General features: G+C 60.4%; 1 protein-coding gene across 3 annotated transcripts; it reads right to left on the bottom strand.

Annotated features, from left to right (window-relative positions):
• Nucleotides 1-4,856: 4,856 nt before the first annotated feature.
• RNPEPL1 (arginyl aminopeptidase like 1) lies at nt 4,857-14,823 on the bottom strand. 3 transcript variants are annotated; one of them, XM_030917102.1, is made up of 11 exons: nt 13,590-14,823; nt 11,000-11,140; nt 10,310-10,461; nt 9,675-9,791; nt 9,218-9,453; nt 8,937-9,050; nt 8,435-8,547; nt 7,955-8,063; nt 6,803-7,033; nt 6,578-6,720; nt 4,857-5,970 (listed from the first exon to the last, which is right to left on the bottom strand). In XM_030917102.1, the coding sequence occupies exons 1-11, from the start codon at nt 14,637-14,639 to the stop codon at nt 5,677-5,679; spliced, it is 2,700 nt and encodes an 899-aa protein (XP_030772962.1). In that variant the 5' UTR covers nt 14,640-14,823; the 3' UTR covers nt 4,857-5,676. The 3 variants fall into 3 exon arrangements, with proteins under 3 accessions (XP_030772962.1, XP_010357436.2, XP_030772963.1); XM_010359134.2 differs by having other exon boundaries at nt 4,858-5,970; nt 13,626-14,823; XM_030917103.1 differs by having other exon boundaries at nt 4,865-5,970; nt 6,803-7,000.
• Between the last annotated feature and the right edge of the window lie 2,718 nt (nt 14,824-17,541).

Here is a 17,541-nt window from a genome sequence, read left to right on the forward strand (position 1 = left end):
AGGAGGAGCCCTCTAGAATCAGCCCTGCCCGCCTCCTCTCATCCTGCCGCACGTCTTGTTCTGTCTGGATGACTGCCCTTGTTTTTCAAGGGAATGTTCCCTGTCGTCCTCAGCCAGGATCTTTTCTGAACTTGACATCTCCGTTTGTTCAGGGGGCAGTCATTGGGCACTTCCCTGTGCTGGTCATTGCGTTCTCATGGAGATGCAGAGATTAAAAATGAGTAGCTTGTCCACATACTGCCCAGAGTTAGAAAGGATTGCTCTTCTGTGGATTTGTCTCAGGTCGGGTACAGTGGGGATAGGGTCCTTCTCCCTTTTCCTAGCCTAAAGGTTCCAGCTGAATCTTCCCAGGCAGGGCTGAAACAGGAACCATTTTAGTCTTTGCTGCAACCCATGGTCAGTTCTCCAAGAAAAGTGAAGAGGGTTCCACCTGGGACGGTCCTCAAGGACTCAAAGGGCCAAAACACACGTACAACATGTTGAGACACTGTGTTTGTGTGACACACATCTCAGCAGTAGGTATATCTGCTTCATTTTACTGAGGAACCTGGGCTTCAAAGGGAAGAGGTGACAGCTCAGGACCACACAGCTGTAGTAGGTAGGAGGCAGGAAAATAGGGTCTGGGTGCAGGGAACATAGGCCGATTCACACTTCAGTTATGACAGGAAATATCTTCTCCATAGGGCGTAGGCCAATGACTTTGCAACTCCATCCTCTCCATCTACATAGTGCGTACCCCAAGTAACCAATGGAATCATCTGGAGGGTATTTAAACTCCCAGAAATTCTATAACAGGGCTTTTGTGTGCCTATGCTCAGGCCCGCTCCCACACTGTGGAGTGTACTTTCATTTTCAATAAATCTCTTCATTCCTTTTTTGCTCTCTTTGTGTGTTTTGTCCAATTCTTTATTCAAAACGCCAAGAACCTGGACATCCTCCACTGTGAACAGTAAGACACATCAACTCCTTAGAGCTGGGGCAGCCAGCATAAAACCAGGCTGACCTCAGCCCGCTTCATTCACTGCAACACGAGGAATGGACTCTTTGTCGGCAGTATTTTAGACTGAGCTTTTTTTCTCACAAGTGTAATGCATGCTTAGTAACTAAACGGAGTGGGAATAAATACATAGGGTACGCGCTCCTTACAGGAATTTTTTTCCGAACTATCTTGGTATGAAGTGGTTTTGTGTTCTTCAATTTTGTTACGAGGATTATGCAGATAATTTCCACAGTTGACCAGTTATCTGAGGTGAGCGTATTTCAGATGTGGGCTGTTTTCTGCATCGTGGGTGTTGTGTTCCCTCCACACTGGAATTTTTCTGTTTGCTCATTCATTGGGAACAAGGAGAGGTTTATTTGGGCCTGGCTGGATGGGTGGGTAGGTGGGAGTGATCTCCTTAACACTCTGCCTGTGCCTGTTAAAAGCCCCTTAGATCTGTGCTGGGCCTGGCCACTCCGTGGACACCCTTGCCAAGCTCTGCCTTTAGCTGGCATGTCCCTGCTCTTGGGCTTCTGTCTGACCAGGTGATTATTCGGAGAGATGGGGGAGGGGGGAGACTAAGAGCTGACATCAGATTCCTCTTAGTAAAAGGACAGTCTTTGTTGGGGAAAACACCGTGGTGGGTGCTTGGGTTAGAGCCCTGAGGGCATGGCTACTTGAGGTGGCTTAGCTTGCAGGGTGCAAAGGTCTGATGGGAAGGGAAGTGAGATGTGGGGGAGAATGGCTAAAGAAATGAGGCTGAGTTGTGGGGTTGGGAGAGATGAAGGGCCATGGAGGGGACCCCTGGAGGGTAGAATGCAGGCCATGTGGAGAATGAGGATGCCTTGATTGATTGGAACGGTTTTTTTTTTACTCGCCACGACCTAATATCCCCAAGTTCATTTTCTGTTGCTATAACAATACCACAGACTGGGTAATTTATAATGAAAATAAATTTATGTCTTACAGTTCTGGAGGCTGGGAAGTCCGAGGTCGAGGGGCTGGCATCTGGTAAAGGCCTTCTTGCCACACCATTCCATGGGGGAAGATCAAAGAGCAAGAGGACACACAAGCAAGAGACAGCTAAACTCCTTTTTACAACACATGCTCATTGTAATAAACCCACTCTGATAATGACATTAATCCATTCGTGAAGGCAGAGACCTCATGGCCTAATCACTTAATGGTTCCACCTCTTAATACCATCACAATGGCAATTAAATTTCAACATGAATTTTGGAGGGAACATTCAAACCATAGCACTGTTCCACTGAGTTTTCATTTTTTAATAATTGCTTTTAAAAAAGTTTCCAGGGTCTCTGGCTGATTCTTTTTTATGAACTACCTGTTCTTGTTTCACAAGTGCCTCTTCCTATGTTACAGTTTATTTCAAAAGTCCCCTTTAGGTCTGAGATTTTATTTATATGTGTTCTAAAGTCCTTTTCTGATTTTTCTGTTGCCTCTGTCTCCTCAGGTTTGGGTTGAGTGGCCTGTTTTCCTTCACACTGTGTTGCTGTCCTGGGCAGGTGATTCTCAATTGTGCCTTACCTTTATACCTGAAGTTCCCTAGTGTTCTATGCAAAGCATCTGGCCTTAGGAGAGAAGCACCACCAATAAGTCCTAGTTAGAGTAGGGATGGCAGAGAAGCACTCTGGGAGACAAGTCTGGACTGAATAGGTCATGACCTGAGGGACTTAGAAAACCTTATTTGGACCTCCAGGGTCTAGGAATTTGCATGGGTCTCCCTCACTGCAGCCTCAGGCTTCAGTTCTCTAATCTGTCTCTGTAGAAACCAATCTTTCATCAAGCTTCTTTTCCCTTTTTGAACATCATCTCCTGCCTGCCTGGCTAGGCCCTAATCCCCAAAATGCAGCTCTCTCTCACGTTCTGGCCTCAGCTCTGTCGTTGTCATTAGTGCTGTTTGCCGTCTACCCCCACTTTTGTGCACGTGGTAGGGTTGCAGCCCACGTGGTTGTAGGCCCTTCAGAACTTCCACTGCCAGTGTGAGCCCCTCAACAGCTCTCTTATCCCTGGCAAGGTGCCTGGAAACATTTGAGATCTCTATCCCATCAGTATAGGTCCCAGTGGTCACATTGAAGAGAATCCACCCTTCCCCTGCCAGCCTGAGGTGGGCCTGCAGCATGAGAAAGCTTTGTTGGGTGAGACGTCTGTGCCTCATAGTTGTCTAGCTGGAGCATAACTTGGCCTAATAGAGAAGCTGGCCGCTAGAAGAGGGATGCTGTGCTAACAAAACATGTGACCTGCCAGGATTTGGAATGTTGGCAAGCTGTTAGGTGGGGCAAAACATTTGGTAAAGCTCAACGGTGATGACTCATAAGGCAGATCGTGAGCTAAGTGTGCATGTCTAGTGGAGAGACTGGGAAACAATCCTGGCCTGAATATTGGCCAGAGGCTGCATTTGACAAGGGACTACAAGGAAACGATGAGCTAAAAAAAAAAAAAAATCTGCACCTGCAAGCTGGGAGGAAAAGGAACGAAGGCCAGGAATGCAAGGACTTGAGGCTGAAAGAGCCCTCCTGTGCACCCCATGGGCCGGTACAGAGCCAGGACAGATTGTGGCAAGGGTGCCATCCTGGATCCAGATGCCCTCCTACCCCCCAGGTTATGATGCTGGGCACTGCTGCTGAGTTTCCCAAAGGCAGGTGTCAGGCCGGAGGTGGCGCTGTGGGCGTGGCTGTAGGCACCTGGAATGGAGTCACCTGCAGACCACAGAGTCATTTCAAGTTGAATTGCAAAAGAAAGAAGAGCCCCGGATGAAAGTTTGTGACCACTGGGACTTGAAAACAACCTTGGCGGGGAAGAGGCTGAGAAAGCAGTTCTGCCACTGAGGAGGGCTCCTTTGAGGACACCATCAAGCATGGCCAAGAAGGAAACAGGAAAGGGGTCCTCCCGAGGCTGGAACCCCAGGCCACAGAGAACAGGACCTGGGGGAGTGGGGTGTCCACTCCCAGACAGGGGCCCTGGCTGTGCCTGCCTGGCAAGACTTTAGATGGCCATGGAGCAGGGACTGCCAGGTGCCCTCCACACCCACTTTCACAGGGGTTACTGCAGTCGTCCTATCCCTGGGTGTGAGGGGCAGTGAGGTTCTTGTAGTTCCTAGGTCTTTGGATGGGGTGGCGCGTCCCCTAGCCCTGATGTGAAGTAGGTACGTGAAGTAACACATGCAGAGACGGCCCCAGACCCTAGACTGGAGTTGCCACCGCCACTGGAGGGGAACTCGTCTGCCCTGGGGAGGGGCGGGGCATCCAGAACAGGGAAGAGGGTGAGGGGGACATTTGGTGGCTGGGGACTGGACGGTGATGGTGTCAGGGTTATTTGCCCAACACCTCCTGCCCTCCCCACTTCTTGGCTGCCATGTGTGGAGTGGAGCTGTGACTGGGCTTGGCCAGTGGGTTGAGAGGAGACGTGCTGCTTCTGGGCCATGGCATGTTGGCCAGGTGTGTGTGGCACTGAGATGGTGGCACCACATCCTTGGGGACTCTGAAAAGCAGCAACACCTATTGCCTGGGAAAATGGAAATCTCAATTCTCCAAAACCAAACATGCCTGTCACCTTGTACCCATCTTGGGACAGGATCACCACTTGAGGCTGGGATTTGGCTTAAGCCACAAAGGTGAAGGCCCAGAGTGAAGGTGACACATGGCCTCCCTGTGACATCCAGAGGCTACTCAGGCCCAGGAGGTCTGGCCAAGGGGCTGGGTAGGATTCGGGGAGCCTGCTCTTAGGCTTGTGTATCAGAGGAGGGGGCCACGCCCAGCTCCTGACCAGCTGCAGGTTCCAAGTCCTGGCAGGCCAGCCCACCCTACACAGCCGGGAAGATGCAGAGGATAAGAGTCGAGAGAAAGAGGGAGGGAGATCAGGTTTGCAGAGTGGCTAAGTTTTAATGGGACCATCACCGTGATACCCCATTGCAGCAGTCCCAGGCTGGAGCCCCAGGCCCCGTCTGCCTCTTCCAGCATGGTGGGCCTAGAGAGCACCAGCACCACCTCCCACTTTCCCTAGGGTATTGCTGTGCCCATGTGCCTCCCACCCCAGGAAGCCACAAGAGACTCCCCCTGGGTCCTGGGACTCCCTGTTCTGAGGGGCTAAGGTTGCCTGGGGCCAGGGGGCCCTCCCCAGGTACAACTGTCCTCTCCCTGTGTCCCCTGCCCCCACACTGAGGGAATGTCTGTGTCCTTGTTCCTCTGCCAGGGGCCAACTGAGGCTGCCAACCCCAGGGGCGGGGTGCAGGGCTGTGCGGGGAGGGTGGCTCAGATCCCTGCAAGGAGGCGTGCTGCAGGGACAGCACAGCCCGGGCCCCTGGCAGATGTAAGGCACAGTGTGGCGGTCACCGTAGGGCTGCTGGGGCCCTTGCCCCAGGGGCAGCACCTGGCAGGTGCTGGCATCTGGGGCTAGGCACAGCTGTCAGTGTTGAGACAGGAGGCATGGCGTGTGCGGGCTGGCCCCAGGGCCTGCAGTGCAAGAGAGCTGGGAGTGGGGAGGCCAGGTCCACAGGTCTCTGCCGGACACAAGGAGGTCCCTCTCCCCATTCTCCCTGCCTGGGAGAGCCCAGGGGAGGGGCTTGTGGGCCTGGGCAGAGCTCATGGCCAGAGCCATAGGCGCAGTCATGGCAGGCCTGGCCCACAGAAGGCACAATTGTGGTGTCTGGGAGGTCGAGGGTCAGCCCGCCAACAGGGCTAGGCAGACACATTGACGTCCCTGAGAGAGATGGCACTGCTGGGGGCCTCATCCCCAAGCAGCAGGGCCTGTGCGTCCGAGTCTGTGTCTGCTTCAGCCCTGCCCAGCTCCGTGCTGGGCTCTGAGGCAGGCTCTGTGCTAGAGCCCAGGCCCTGGGACAGGATCTGCTGGATGGCTCTGCGCAGGTTGGGGTGCAGCCGGCCCTGCGTCTGGTAGAAGACCTCCAGCGCGAAGGACTTGAGGGCACCAGTGCAGAGGTCCTCGTACAGCGGGATGGTGTACATGCGTGACATCTGCGGGAGGGTCACTCAGTCACACTGGTGGGCTCCCCAGGCCCCTCGAGCCAGCCCACCCTGCCAGACCAGCCAGGTGGCTCTCCCACCCCTGGGTCCCCAGTTTCATCATCAGGGCTGTGGCCTGGAATCTGGTGTCCAGGAGCCCTGCCATTAGCCTCCAACCTCCACCCCACCCTTCCAGGCCGACCATGGAGTCCCCATCTCCAGGGAGCCTGGGCCGGAGGGAGCACATACAGGGAACAGGGAGCCAGGGCCCACGGGCCTGAGAGCTCTGGGTTCTCTCTGAGGAGGTTGGACGTCCCCTCTGCCCAGACCTGGACGCTGAAGGCCCAGGGCCCAGCAGGCTGAGGTGGCCTGGACCCCAGACTCCTGCTCCCAGCTGGTCCCTCCCACAGCTTCTTCAAGAACTGGTGGAGTCCAGGCTGCCCTCTGGCACCTGCAGCCGGTGCATGCCCCCACTCCCAACAGACCCCTATGTCTTCCCCGCCCCATTCTCCAGAATGTGCCTGGCCTGCCCCAACAGCTCAGACTAGGGAGTTGGGTGGGACTCCCACTCCGCATGGCTAGGCCGTTCCAGGCTGGTCCCCCAGGCCGGTGACTGCACCTGGCTCTCCAGAAAGCGCCGCACCCTGTGGAGGTCAGGATAGTAGTCGTTGCGGACCACGATCTGCAGCCAGCGGATGCGGATCTCAGCGTTCATCGAGTCCAGCAGGGAGGAGTAGCACTTGGACAGGCTCATCACCACCTCTGCAGCGCAGGGGGCAGGTCAGGGCTGAGCTGCTGTTGCACCCCAGCCCCTGGGCCACCCCCATCAGCTGCAAGGACCCACCCTGTGGCAGCGGGGACCCGTCCAGGAGCCGGTCCAGGAAGAGTGCTGTCTGGAAGGTCCTCCACTTGGAGATGTCAATAGCACTGGCTGAGGCAGCTGCCTGGTCCAGGGGTTCTGCGGTCCACAGCTGGAAAAGGGCCTCCACGGGTCGGGTCAGGCTGGATCCCTGAGACAGGTCCGGCTCAGCCAGCGGCGGGCCTGTGGCATTGAGCCAGCGCTCGAATTCCAGCCCTGGAGGGGAGAAGTGACCCTGGGGTCCCTGCCCGGGCTGGGGAGGGGCTGCCTGAGCAATCTGCCCAGGAGACCCCAGACCCTGAGTGTGTCCCAGGCAGGTGGCCTGTTCCAGGGACATGGGCCGTTCAGGAAGGCAGGGTCAGCTCCAGCCAGCACTGCTACTTGAAGCCACTGAAGGAGCTTCTGTGAAGGGGTACAGGGAGGCAGAGGCTTGGGTTGGTGACCCAACCACGCCTCTCCTGGGTGGAAGACAATGAAGTAGTCTAAACCCAACCTCAGTGCTGGCAGAGGCCACCTGCACCATGAGCCAGCAGGGGCGGGGTGGGGGCAACAGGCTCTTAAGATGATGTTCCTGCTCTAAAAGGGCAGTGCCCATCCCCTACCCACAAAAAGCTCTTGGTGCACTTGCTGTACCTTCCAAAACTTGGTGTCACCATGCACAGTCCTCCCAGTGGCACCTCACCACCCTCCAGCAATTCTGGCCTCTCCCTCAATGTCTGAACCCTGTAGTGCCTTCCTGGGCCCCAAAGCCCTCAGACCCTCAGGGACACCCTTAGAAGTGATGCATAAGCAGGGCTGGCTGCTGTTTTCCAGCTCCAGGACAGCTCCAGGACACCCCCATCACCCGCCCTTCCTGCACCAGGCCCTTTGCACACCTGGTTTCCATGGCCCACTTCCTGGGAGTGCCTAACTCGGCCCACTTAGCCTTGTGCCACCGCCCCCAGGCAGGTCCCCAACCCCAGCCCTGTTCTTATAGCATACCGGCCTGGGGCCCATATGGTCCAGCAAGGGTCGGCTGAAGGACAGACAGTGAACTGACGGGGCTTTCCTCCAGGTGGAGTGGCCTCTCAGGCAGCAGAGGCCCCGCCTGTCATCACACCCACAGCTCCCTGACTGCAGCAGTGGGGTCAGCCTCACCTGCCCGGCAGTCCACGCTCTGCTCCTTCAGCTCCGGGAAGAAGCTCAGGAAGGAGTCCAGCAGGTCCTGGGCCACCACACTGGTGAACTTGTACTTCTCCACGTAGGCCTGTGTGGCAGAGGTGGGGCCTCAGCAGGCCTGGAAGGGCGGGGCACAAGCAGCCCCACGAGAGGCCTGCAGGGCACTGCAGGGCATGCGCCGAGGTACGTGCTGGACACGAGGCAGGCGCAGAGGCAGTGAGTAGGCATTGCAGAGCCAGCATTTGGCACACAAGCCCTGCCAAGTGGCCAAATGGAGGGTGGAAGAAGGGAAGGTGGCAACCCAGGGACTCCCCGCAAAGAACGGCAGACTAGGTCCCAGCCAGGCTCACAGGCCCCTGCCAATTCCACCCCAACTGCCAGAAGAGCGGGCAGCCCTGTGAGCTGGGGAGGGGCTGGGGGCAGGTGGCAGCAGGGCCGTCCGGGGCACGGGCTGCTCACTCGGAGAAAGTCATCAAAGCGCTGTGGGTCTCCGCAGAGCTGGGACAGGTAGTACACGAAGCAGTAACCCTTCTCGTAGGTGAACAGGTTCATCAGGTGGCTGGGATTCACTCCTGCAAGGTGAACACCCACCTGGGCTGGCGTCCGAGACCACCAGTGTTCCATGGGACAGGGAGGGGGGTGGTCAGGCTCTGAGGAGTAGGAAGGGCCAAGAGCCACAGTCCCTCACATGCCCAGATGTGTACTGATGCCCTGGGCATGCCTCGGGGAAGACTGAGGACTCACACGCCACTGTGACCGGTGTTCAGAGCCAGGGAGGTGGCAGTGGCTGTGGGAGCCTGGGGAGGCCTTGCCCAGGCCAGAGACTCTCAGCTTGGCCTTGGCAGGGGTCCCGGCACAGTGGGGGACAGAGAAGCCACAGCCAGAACACACGAAGGGCAGGCAAGGAGGCCTTGAGGGGTGACATCGCCGGTTCCAGGAGTGGGTCCTGAGGAGCAGGTACCTGGCTCCAGCTTGACCTGCAGTTTGCTGACCGGGCTGTCCTCTCCCAGAAGCTTCATCTGCCGGTGCAGGGCATCCAGGCGGAAGGCAGTCTCCAGGCAGGTGAAGGCAGCACCTGGATGGGGTCCGGAGACAGGGGAGAGGTGAGGGGGTGTAGGGAGAGTCGGGGGAAGCAGGGGGGTGTGGGCACCTGCAGCATGGCAGGGGAGCCAGGCTGGGCTTTCTGCCCCTGGCTCAGTGCCCAGGGCCCCCAGTGGCTGCCCTCCCCGGCCCCGGCCGCACCATAGGTCTCGGTGGTGATGCGGCGCTGGGCATAGGTGGCCAGGCCCTCGCTCAGCCACATCTCTTCCCATGTGGCGTTGGTGACAGCATTGCCGAACCAGCTGTGGGCCACCTCATGGATGACATCGATGACCAGGAACTCATCGCTCTCCAGGATGGAGGAGATGATGAAGGTGAGGCAGGGGTTCTCCATGGCCACGATGGGGAAGGAGGGGGGCAGGAAGACAATGTCGTACCTGCACCGGGAGGGCGGTGAGGGTGGCAGACCTCAGGGCTCAGACTCCCACCCCGCACACCCACACCCCACCTTCCACCCAGCAGGGATCAGCCCCGCCCCTGCAGTGAACTCCGCTTCCTCCCCAGGAGACGGGGACAGGACACCCCAGGGGTCAGACGAGGGGCTCCCCCTCTGACTCCTCCTTCCAGTCAACCAGGTCTACAGGTCCCCGGGGCCTACCTGCCCCACATGTACGGCCCATACAGCCGCTCAGCTGCACTCAGCCACTGCTCCACTGCGCCCGACAACTTGCTGGTGGCCGTGGGCAGGAGGCACGGCTCGGCCCACACACGGCTCCTGTTGCATGCAGAGAGGGTGAGCTGAGGCCGAGCAGCCCCAGCCCTGCTCACCCCAAAAGGCTCTCCCACTGCCCTGGGGCTCCAGTAACACCCACACCTCATCCAGCCTGGCTGACCACCCTAGCCCGCAGCCCGCCCTGCCTCACTGGATGGGCAGCTACCCTGGCCCTTCCCACAGCAAGGGCAGAGCTGCATTCTAGGGGTCACTTAGCTCGTTTTATCTCTGGGTTGAAGGCACCAACGAAGGTGTGAGGGTGCCAAGCTGTGCGGGGGCCTTGGCAGGAAGGACCAGTTTGCAAGGCAGGCACTGGGTGGGCCAGGCTGCTGGGTCTGAGGGCACATGGGTGGGAGGGCCTGGCAGACAGGGCCCTGGCAGTGGCTTCAAGGAAGGGGCAGGGCTGGCCCAGAGTACCCAGAGGCCAGTGGGGGTCCTCAGCAGGGCAGCTGTGGACACAGGTCACAGACCCCCAGTGGGGCTCTCCCTGAGGCCTGGGCAGCCTGGAAGGCCCTCCCTACCTGGGCCCGATGTCTGCTGGCTTGAGGTCTCCGGCCACCAGGGCCACGAGGTAGGCGGGCACAGGATGTTCCATGTGGAAGTGGAAGACGCCTTCTTCCTCCATGTACGCACTCTGGGTGGCACTCATCAGCACCTGCACCCCCGATGGCGCCTGTAAGGAGGCCAGACTGAGACCAGGTGGCCCCACTGTCAACACACCCACAGCCCAGGCCAGGGAGCCTGTCAGGCTGCCCCACATTTGTAGCAGGAAACCCTACATCCCCATCAGGGAACGTTTCTGTCAAAGAACTTTTCTCCAAAGACCTGCCACCCTCCACTCGGAACCCCGAGCTCCCAGCCTGCAAACCTCATCCCAGTGCAGACGGTGCTGCCGAGCTCGGGCCCGGTGACCCACAGACCCCACCAGAGATCAGCAGCTCTGTCTGGAGACTCCTTGTCTGGGGCCCCTACAATCCCTCACCCTGGGTCCAGGACCCTGAACCCTTCAGGCCCGTTGGAGGCAGCCCAGCTTCCCCCATTCCCTGCAAAGCAGCTCCTCCCATAGAGTAGGGAGGGTGGGCTCCTGCTAGCACTGTGGCATGCTGGCAGCTGGGGCCACAGTCCAGGCAGGTAGGAGCAAGGGGGAGGCGGTGTGGCCAGGCCGCTGGGCTGTCCTGGGAGCAAGGTGATAGCAGCTGGCAGCCCCTGACCTTGACGACGGCAGAGTAGGTGCACTTCACGGCAGGCGTGTCAAAGCACGGGAAGAAGGAGCGGTTGCACACGGAGTGGCCCTGGGTGAAAACGAAGGGCTTGGCGCAGCCATAGGTCAGCTCTGGGTCCAGCCACCAGATCTGCGGGCAGGATGGCACATCAGCAGATGGCCACCCAGCTGGGGTGCTGGGCCCTAGCCACTGGGCAGCAGCCTGAGAGAAGGCAGGAGGCTCTGGGAGGGGACGATGGCTGGATTATCTTGCTGAGTTCATCGGGCGCCAATAGCCACCCCCTAGCCTTCACTTGCCTGCAGAGGTAGGGGGACATCCTGGACAGGTGACCCAGGGTGTGGCCTGCACTGTGTCATCAGGGCCAGACCCCAACCCAGGCAGGATGCCCTGCGTCAGGGAGCTGACAGGGGAATCTCCCAGCTAACACCAGGGCGAAGAAAGGGAATAGCCCATCATTGCATTATCTTAGCTTCCTTAGGGAAACGAAGGCAAAGTTGGAATACATTCAGTCCAAATTCCCAGCAGCTCATCTGGTCATGGCCAGGAAAGGGAGCCTGGGGTGTGGAACCTGGGAAGCCAGGGCCTCCTGATGGCTACACACTGGCAGGCAGCACACCCGAGCCCAGAGCCGCCCTGAGCCCAGGCAGCCTCGCCTGGAGGGACCCCGCAGGAGACAGGCTCCAGGCCAGGGAATGGCAAGCAGGGAGTGGAGGCCAGGCCAGAGGCCGCTGCTGGCAGGGGACAGGAGTGGCTAAGGGAAGGATGGCCGGGGCCACTGCCTGGAGGCTGGGGGCTGTGGCGAGTGCTGTGGAATGGGTGTGCTCACAGCAGCTGCTGCCCACCTAAGGTCACCCCCTGGCAAACCTCTCATCTGCACCATAGCTGTTGAGGCTTTCCTTACCCCTAGATGCTGAGGCCAGGCCCCAGCCCCACTGAGAAGCCCACACCCCTGGGCCCTCCTGCCACTATCCTGCTGCACCCATCTCATCCTCCTTCCAGGAATTCTGACCTCTCAAATGAGGGCAGCTCAGAGTCTGGGAGGGGGACCCTCTCCCAACCACAGCCACATTACCTCTGTCCCGAGTCAGCCCTGCACGCCGTCCCCACCCTCCCCTCTGCCGGAATGAGACTGTCAAGGCAAACTGAATTGCTCCTCATGCATGGGCCCTCCCAAGACCATGAGTGGGAGATGCCCCCAACACCTTCTGAGAGTGGACAAGTGGAATCCACAGCTGATGGCCACTGATGGCCCGGAGGATCCCAGACCAGGAGGGCTGCCTCCCCCCCAGACCCGGCCAGACCCCTGCCAGCACTCAGATCTCTTCCAGACTTCCTGTTGGTGCCCTGGCCCTGCCGGGCAGCAAGGTGGCACAGGCGTCTTTTGTTCCTGCTAAGCCCTGGGCTGCCAGGGTGTTCAGGACCCACCTGGGGAGCCATTCACAAATGCAGCCTCCCCCTTGGGGGTGCTGGCACCTGGGAATTGGTATGAAGGAACCTCCCTGCAAGAGTCTCCTCAAGGCCAAGGAGAAGCCCATCCCTCAGTTCTCACCTGTCATACTGAGAGGCATACTTGCCACCTGTCAGAGCCCTGGAATACCACAGCAGGGGAGGGGCTGGCTGGCCAGTGGCCTGCACACCCACAGGGGTTCTGGGAGGAAGGTGAGGTGGCAGGTCCTGCTTAGGGCTCCTGGGAAATGTACAGGAAGCCCACAGGGGTGCACTGATCTGGGTTCTTCCTGCCCAGAGTCACCTTGGCTCTTTGTGGCTTGACGCCTCTCTACCACCTCTCCACCACCCTGTCTATTTATGTGCCGTGATCAGTGACAGCTGGACTTCCCTGCACCTCCACAGCTGTGTGTGTGTTGCATATGTTGGGTGTCACATGTGTGCCATCCATACCACCTGGGGATGCAGTATGAACCCCCATGCTGTAGGCAGGAAAGGCCCTGCTCCATCCTGTACACACCCCCACTGGTGGAGGTGGAGGGGGTGCTGCAGCCACAGCGCCAGCCTGAGCCACCTGGTCTTTCTTGCAGAGCCTCTAGAGTGGTGGGTACCCAGTGTGTAAGCCCTGCAGAGCCTATGTGTGTCTATGTTGGGGTCGCAGGGCCCACTGGTCTCAACACTCCACCAGTGCTGGCCAAGGGAGCCCCGAACTGAGCATCACAACCACCCCCCTCCCATGGCCCTTTCCTCTGCCTCTGGCTTGGACACATCTGCAGGCCCTGGTCACGTGGAGGCCCTTCCACAGCTGACACTCCAGCCCTACCCTCGGTGCCAGGATCCTGCAGATGTACACCTTGGTGGGTGACAGAAGCTGCTCATGTCCCCAGGCAGAGACCGAACACCTGAACGGGAGGCTTCCCTGAGTGACATGCTGTCCCGTGTCCCCGCAGGACTCGGGCCTCTATGCAAGGGTCCTAAGGGCTGACAGGCAACAGCTGGGAATCACCGGGGTGAGAGGAGGGGGGCACCTGCAGGGCACAGATTCGCGTCCCTCAGTCTGGCCGTGCGGCGAGAGGCCGCTAGCAGCGCCCTGCGGACCGGCCCGCAGCCCCGGCGCCCGCCCCGGACTCACGGCGGGGGCGTCGGTCGAGGTGTAGCGCAGGATAACCTGGAAGGGCTGGTGCTCCTGCAGCTCGGGCGGCAGCGTGACGGTGAGCGAGGAGCCGTAGTCGGTGAACGGGTCCACCCTGAAGGCCAGCGGGCAGCAGGCGGGCTCCGCGCCGGGCGCCTCGGGGAAGGCGGGCAGCGGGGGCGGCGGCGCGGGACCCGGCCCGGGGGCGGAGAAGGCGAAGGCGCAGGGCGTCTCGGCGGCGGCGGGGGCGCGACGGAAGGCGGCCGAATGCAGGCGCAGGGCCGGGTGCGCGTCGAGCACGAGCGCGCGGGGCGCGGGCCGCAGCGCGCACAGCTCGAGCACCAGGCAGCCGGCCAGCTCGCGCGCTTCGGGCCGCAGCTCCAGGCCCAGCTGCAGGTGGCGGAGGCGGAAGAGCTGCGCGCTGGAGGCCGAGGCCACGTCCAGGGCGGGCGGCGGCTCGGGCGGCGGGCGGACGGGCGCGGTTTCGGCGCCGGGCGCCTGGCGGCAGCAGCACTGCGCGGCCATGGCCGCCGGCACTAGGTGAAATCCATGGGCGGCGGCCGCGCCAGGCCGCGGACAGCGGGCTAGGGGCGCCGGGCGGCGGCGGCGGGGCGCGGGCACAACAGGAAGTCGCGCCGGGAGCCGCCCGGCCCGGCCCCGCGCCGTGCGCCGCCCCGCTCGGGCTCCGCTCGGCCGCCGCCGGGGGCGCTGTGCGCGGGGCCGGGGCGCGGGACCGGGGCGCCGGGCGGGGAGGGCCGGGAGCCAGGGGCGCGGGGAGCCGGGAAATCGAGCGCGGCGCGGGGCCGGGGCGCTGTGTTGGGAGCCGAGGCGCGCGGAGCGGCTGAGCAGCACCCGCAGCCCCTCGCTCCCTCCCCAGGCGGCGCCCGGGAGATCCCAGGAGGCGGGATCGCTGCTCCCTCCCAGACACTGCCGGCCAGGCCCCGGGGACAGCCGCTGAAGGGACCTGGGAACCTTGGGGCCACCGGGGCAGGCTGCTTCCAGGTGTGGTTTGTGCTGCGGAGGAGCGCAGCGTGGCGAACTCAATGTCATCCTTCTATCCGGGGCAACGGGCAAGGCAGGATTCTCCTGGCACCCCTGCCACTCCCCCAAGTCTACCGGTGTGGTCTGTGCTGTGGGTCCCGCGGTGCGAGGAGCTCCGGAGCCTTCACGCCGCGCTGTCAACTACAGCACCCACCAACCACGTGTGGCCATTTAGATGCGAATTAAATAGTTAGAAGTGCAGTTCCTTGGTGGCAGGTGGAGTGAGTGAGTGTGTGTGTCTTGCTGGGAGGAGTGGCTCATGGACAAAGCAGGCAGGAATCATTTCCACAATCGCAGAAGTTCCTCTGCAGCGCTGGGGACCTCTCATTAGAAGCCCTGTGCTGGGGTACGAACGAGGGCTTGGCCTGCCTGTCCCCACCCCATCCGCCAGGTCCACCCTTCCCAACGCTATTCTCTGCGGACCTGGCGAAGGCTGCCCAAGGCTGAGCCTGTCCAGGAGCCTGAGCCCCGAGGGAAGGGCTACTTGCCTGGCAGAAGCTGTCTAGTGAGCTCACAGCGGGTGAATTTTGAGGCTATGGAATAACAGGAGCCATCATGATGTCGCTGTTGTCATCAAGTAAGAATTCGAATTCCTAGGGACAAGGGGCTTCTGGGGCTGGGGGACTATCCAGGAACCCAGGACACCGCTCTCCTCTGCTCCACTGAGGTGTGGCAGTGCAGGGCTGGCTGGACTCAGGTACCGCACTTGACTCAGCGTCAGCCCTGAGTAGCGTTTCCTGTGTCTGGACTCAGCCTCCCCGATGTGTAACCCTCCGTGTCTACCCTCCTTCTGTGGGGCGGGAAGGAAGGCTGAGAGGGAGAGTGTGTGTTCACGTTTGCGGGACAGAGCACTGAGGCATCATTTCACTTTTCCCATAGGACCTCAGGTCCCCACGTGCCCTCTTCAGGGACACGGCCACGATCTTGGGGCACCCATCCCAAACTCACCAGGAGCCCCTAGGCTTACACAGTCACTCAGAGGTGTGGATCAGCCTTGCATCCAAGGCTGACAGGGAAGACAACTGGGATGGGACCCTCCTCACTGCCCCCAGCGCCCTGCCCGGTGGGGCCCTGCAGTGCCAAGGGCATACTGTTTTCGATGGCACCCCCAGTTCTACAGGCTCTCCAGAGCCCACCGGGCCATGTACCTGGCTGGAAGAACCTCAGTTCTGCACACGCGGTGCCACACTAGCTGGGCCTGGCCGCCCGGGGGGCAAGTCACCACAGGGAGCTTGAGGGCTTGCCACCCTACGCCCCGCATTGGACTCAGGGAGCAGAGGTTGGGGTCTTGCCCTGGGCACCTCTCCGCGGCCAGTTCTGCACACAGGAGTCTAGAGTTGCTGTGGCACCTCCTCCCCGGAGGAGCACACTTATGCGAGGAGCTGCCCTACTGCACCCCACGGTGCGGGAGGCGCGGCTGAGCCGAGAGGGCGGGGTCTGCAATTGCCCTGCGGGCGTCTCTCGCGCCGGCCCCGCCCCGCCCGAGGAGGCCCCGCCCCCGCCTGCCTGGCATCCCCTGGCGGCGAGAGGCTGCGTCGCAGCCAGGCCGGGGCAGGCACCTCTGACTTCTCTAACCCAGGAAGAGGAGCCTGGACGTCGGGACTGTCAGCCCTGGGTTTCTTCCACAGGAATTTTCATATTCCAGCTTTTTGGTGATCAGCGCAATGAAGTGGCTGCGCGGCACCCCAGTCTTCCCCTGATGCGCCTGAGGGAGGGCTCCCTGGCTTCACCCACTAGGAGGTGGGTGTGGGCATGGAGGGTTCCAGCGGGCTAGGGAGGGCAGCAAAGCTTCCAGGAAAAAGCAGTGTTCAGACAGGGCCGCGCCCTCCCCAGACAGAGAACCAGGGAGCTACCAGTTGTGAGACGGAGCTGGTGGGGTAAAAAGGTCTGATGTGTCCCTTGGCCGGGCGCGGTGGCTCAAGCCTGTAATCCCAGCACTTTGGGAGGCCGAGACGGGTGGATCACGAGGTCAGGAGATCGAGACCATCCTGGCTAATACGGTGAAACCCCGTCTCTACTAAAAAATACAAAAAACTAGCCGGGCGAGGTGGCGGGCGCCTGTAGTCCCAGCTACTTGGGAGGCTGAGGCAGGAGAATGGCGTAAACCCGGGGGGCGGAGCTTGCAGTGAGCTGAGATCCGGCCACTGCACTCCAGCCTGGGCGACACAGCGAGACTCCGTCTCAAAAAAAAAAAAAAAAAAAAAAAAAAAAAAAAGGTCTGATGTGTCCCATAGATGTCCTTCAACCTGGCCGGGGCCCTGCTGCCCTTGTCCTCTTGTTACCAGGGCCAGGTCAGCAGGTAAAGGGTGTGCCCTACCCTGAGGCAAGGGTAGCCGAGGTTTTCAGCAGGGTGCTGTGAGCAGGGCTGAGCCGCAGGGGAAACTGCAGGCCCAGGTCCTCCCTCCTCTCCAAGCCACGGTTCCTCACCTGCTAGTGGAGACTGGCGACTGCTTCCTTCAGGGCTGTTGAAAAGGTTGCATGAGTCATGAGGAGCTTATCTAGAGAGGCCAGCGGCAGGCAAGCCCTCCACAGAGATGGGGGCTGCCCCGGGCACCAGCTTATGATGGGGGCCGCGGTACACAGCGATGGGTGGTGCTGACTGGTGACACTGGGCATAGAGGGGCAGCGACCGACAAGGTGTGGCCTATGCTTGAGGCCCAGGCGCACAAGGCGTGGGGAGAAGGCCCTTCTCACTACCACCCCCACGCCTGGCTCACAAAATCGTGCTTCCCATCGCCCCAGCTTTGGGCTCTGCTGCATCAGAGCTGGTCGGTCCCCAGGTGGGATGCTTTTGCTTAGGAACGCAACCGGGTCTCACTGGGAGGGTGGCTCAGACATGGCCCAGCCACGGAAGCATGAGACAACACAGGACTGGCCCTGGCAGGTGGGCATGGGGCTTTGTGAGGCTTCG

Source organism: Rhinopithecus roxellana, chromosome 14 (assembly GCF_007565055.1).
Source record: "Rhinopithecus roxellana isolate Shanxi Qingling chromosome 14, ASM756505v1, whole genome shotgun sequence".
In the NCBI taxonomy this organism is placed as follows: domain Eukaryota; kingdom Metazoa; phylum Chordata; class Mammalia; order Primates; family Cercopithecidae; genus Rhinopithecus; species Rhinopithecus roxellana.

Coding starts and splice junctions, on each gene's coding strand:
- RNPEPL1 (XM_030917102.1), bottom strand. CDS start 14,639: ATGACATTGAGTTCGCCACGCTGCGCTCCTCCGCAGCACAAACCACAC. Junction 11,141..13,589: donor CCTCGACCGACGCCCCCGCC/GTGAGTCCGGGG, acceptor TCCTGCCCGCAG/ATCTGGTGGCTGGACCCAGA. Junction 9,051..9,217: donor CATCACCACCGAGACCTATG/GTGCGGCCGGGG, acceptor GACCCCATCCAG/GTGCTGCCTTCACCTGCCTG.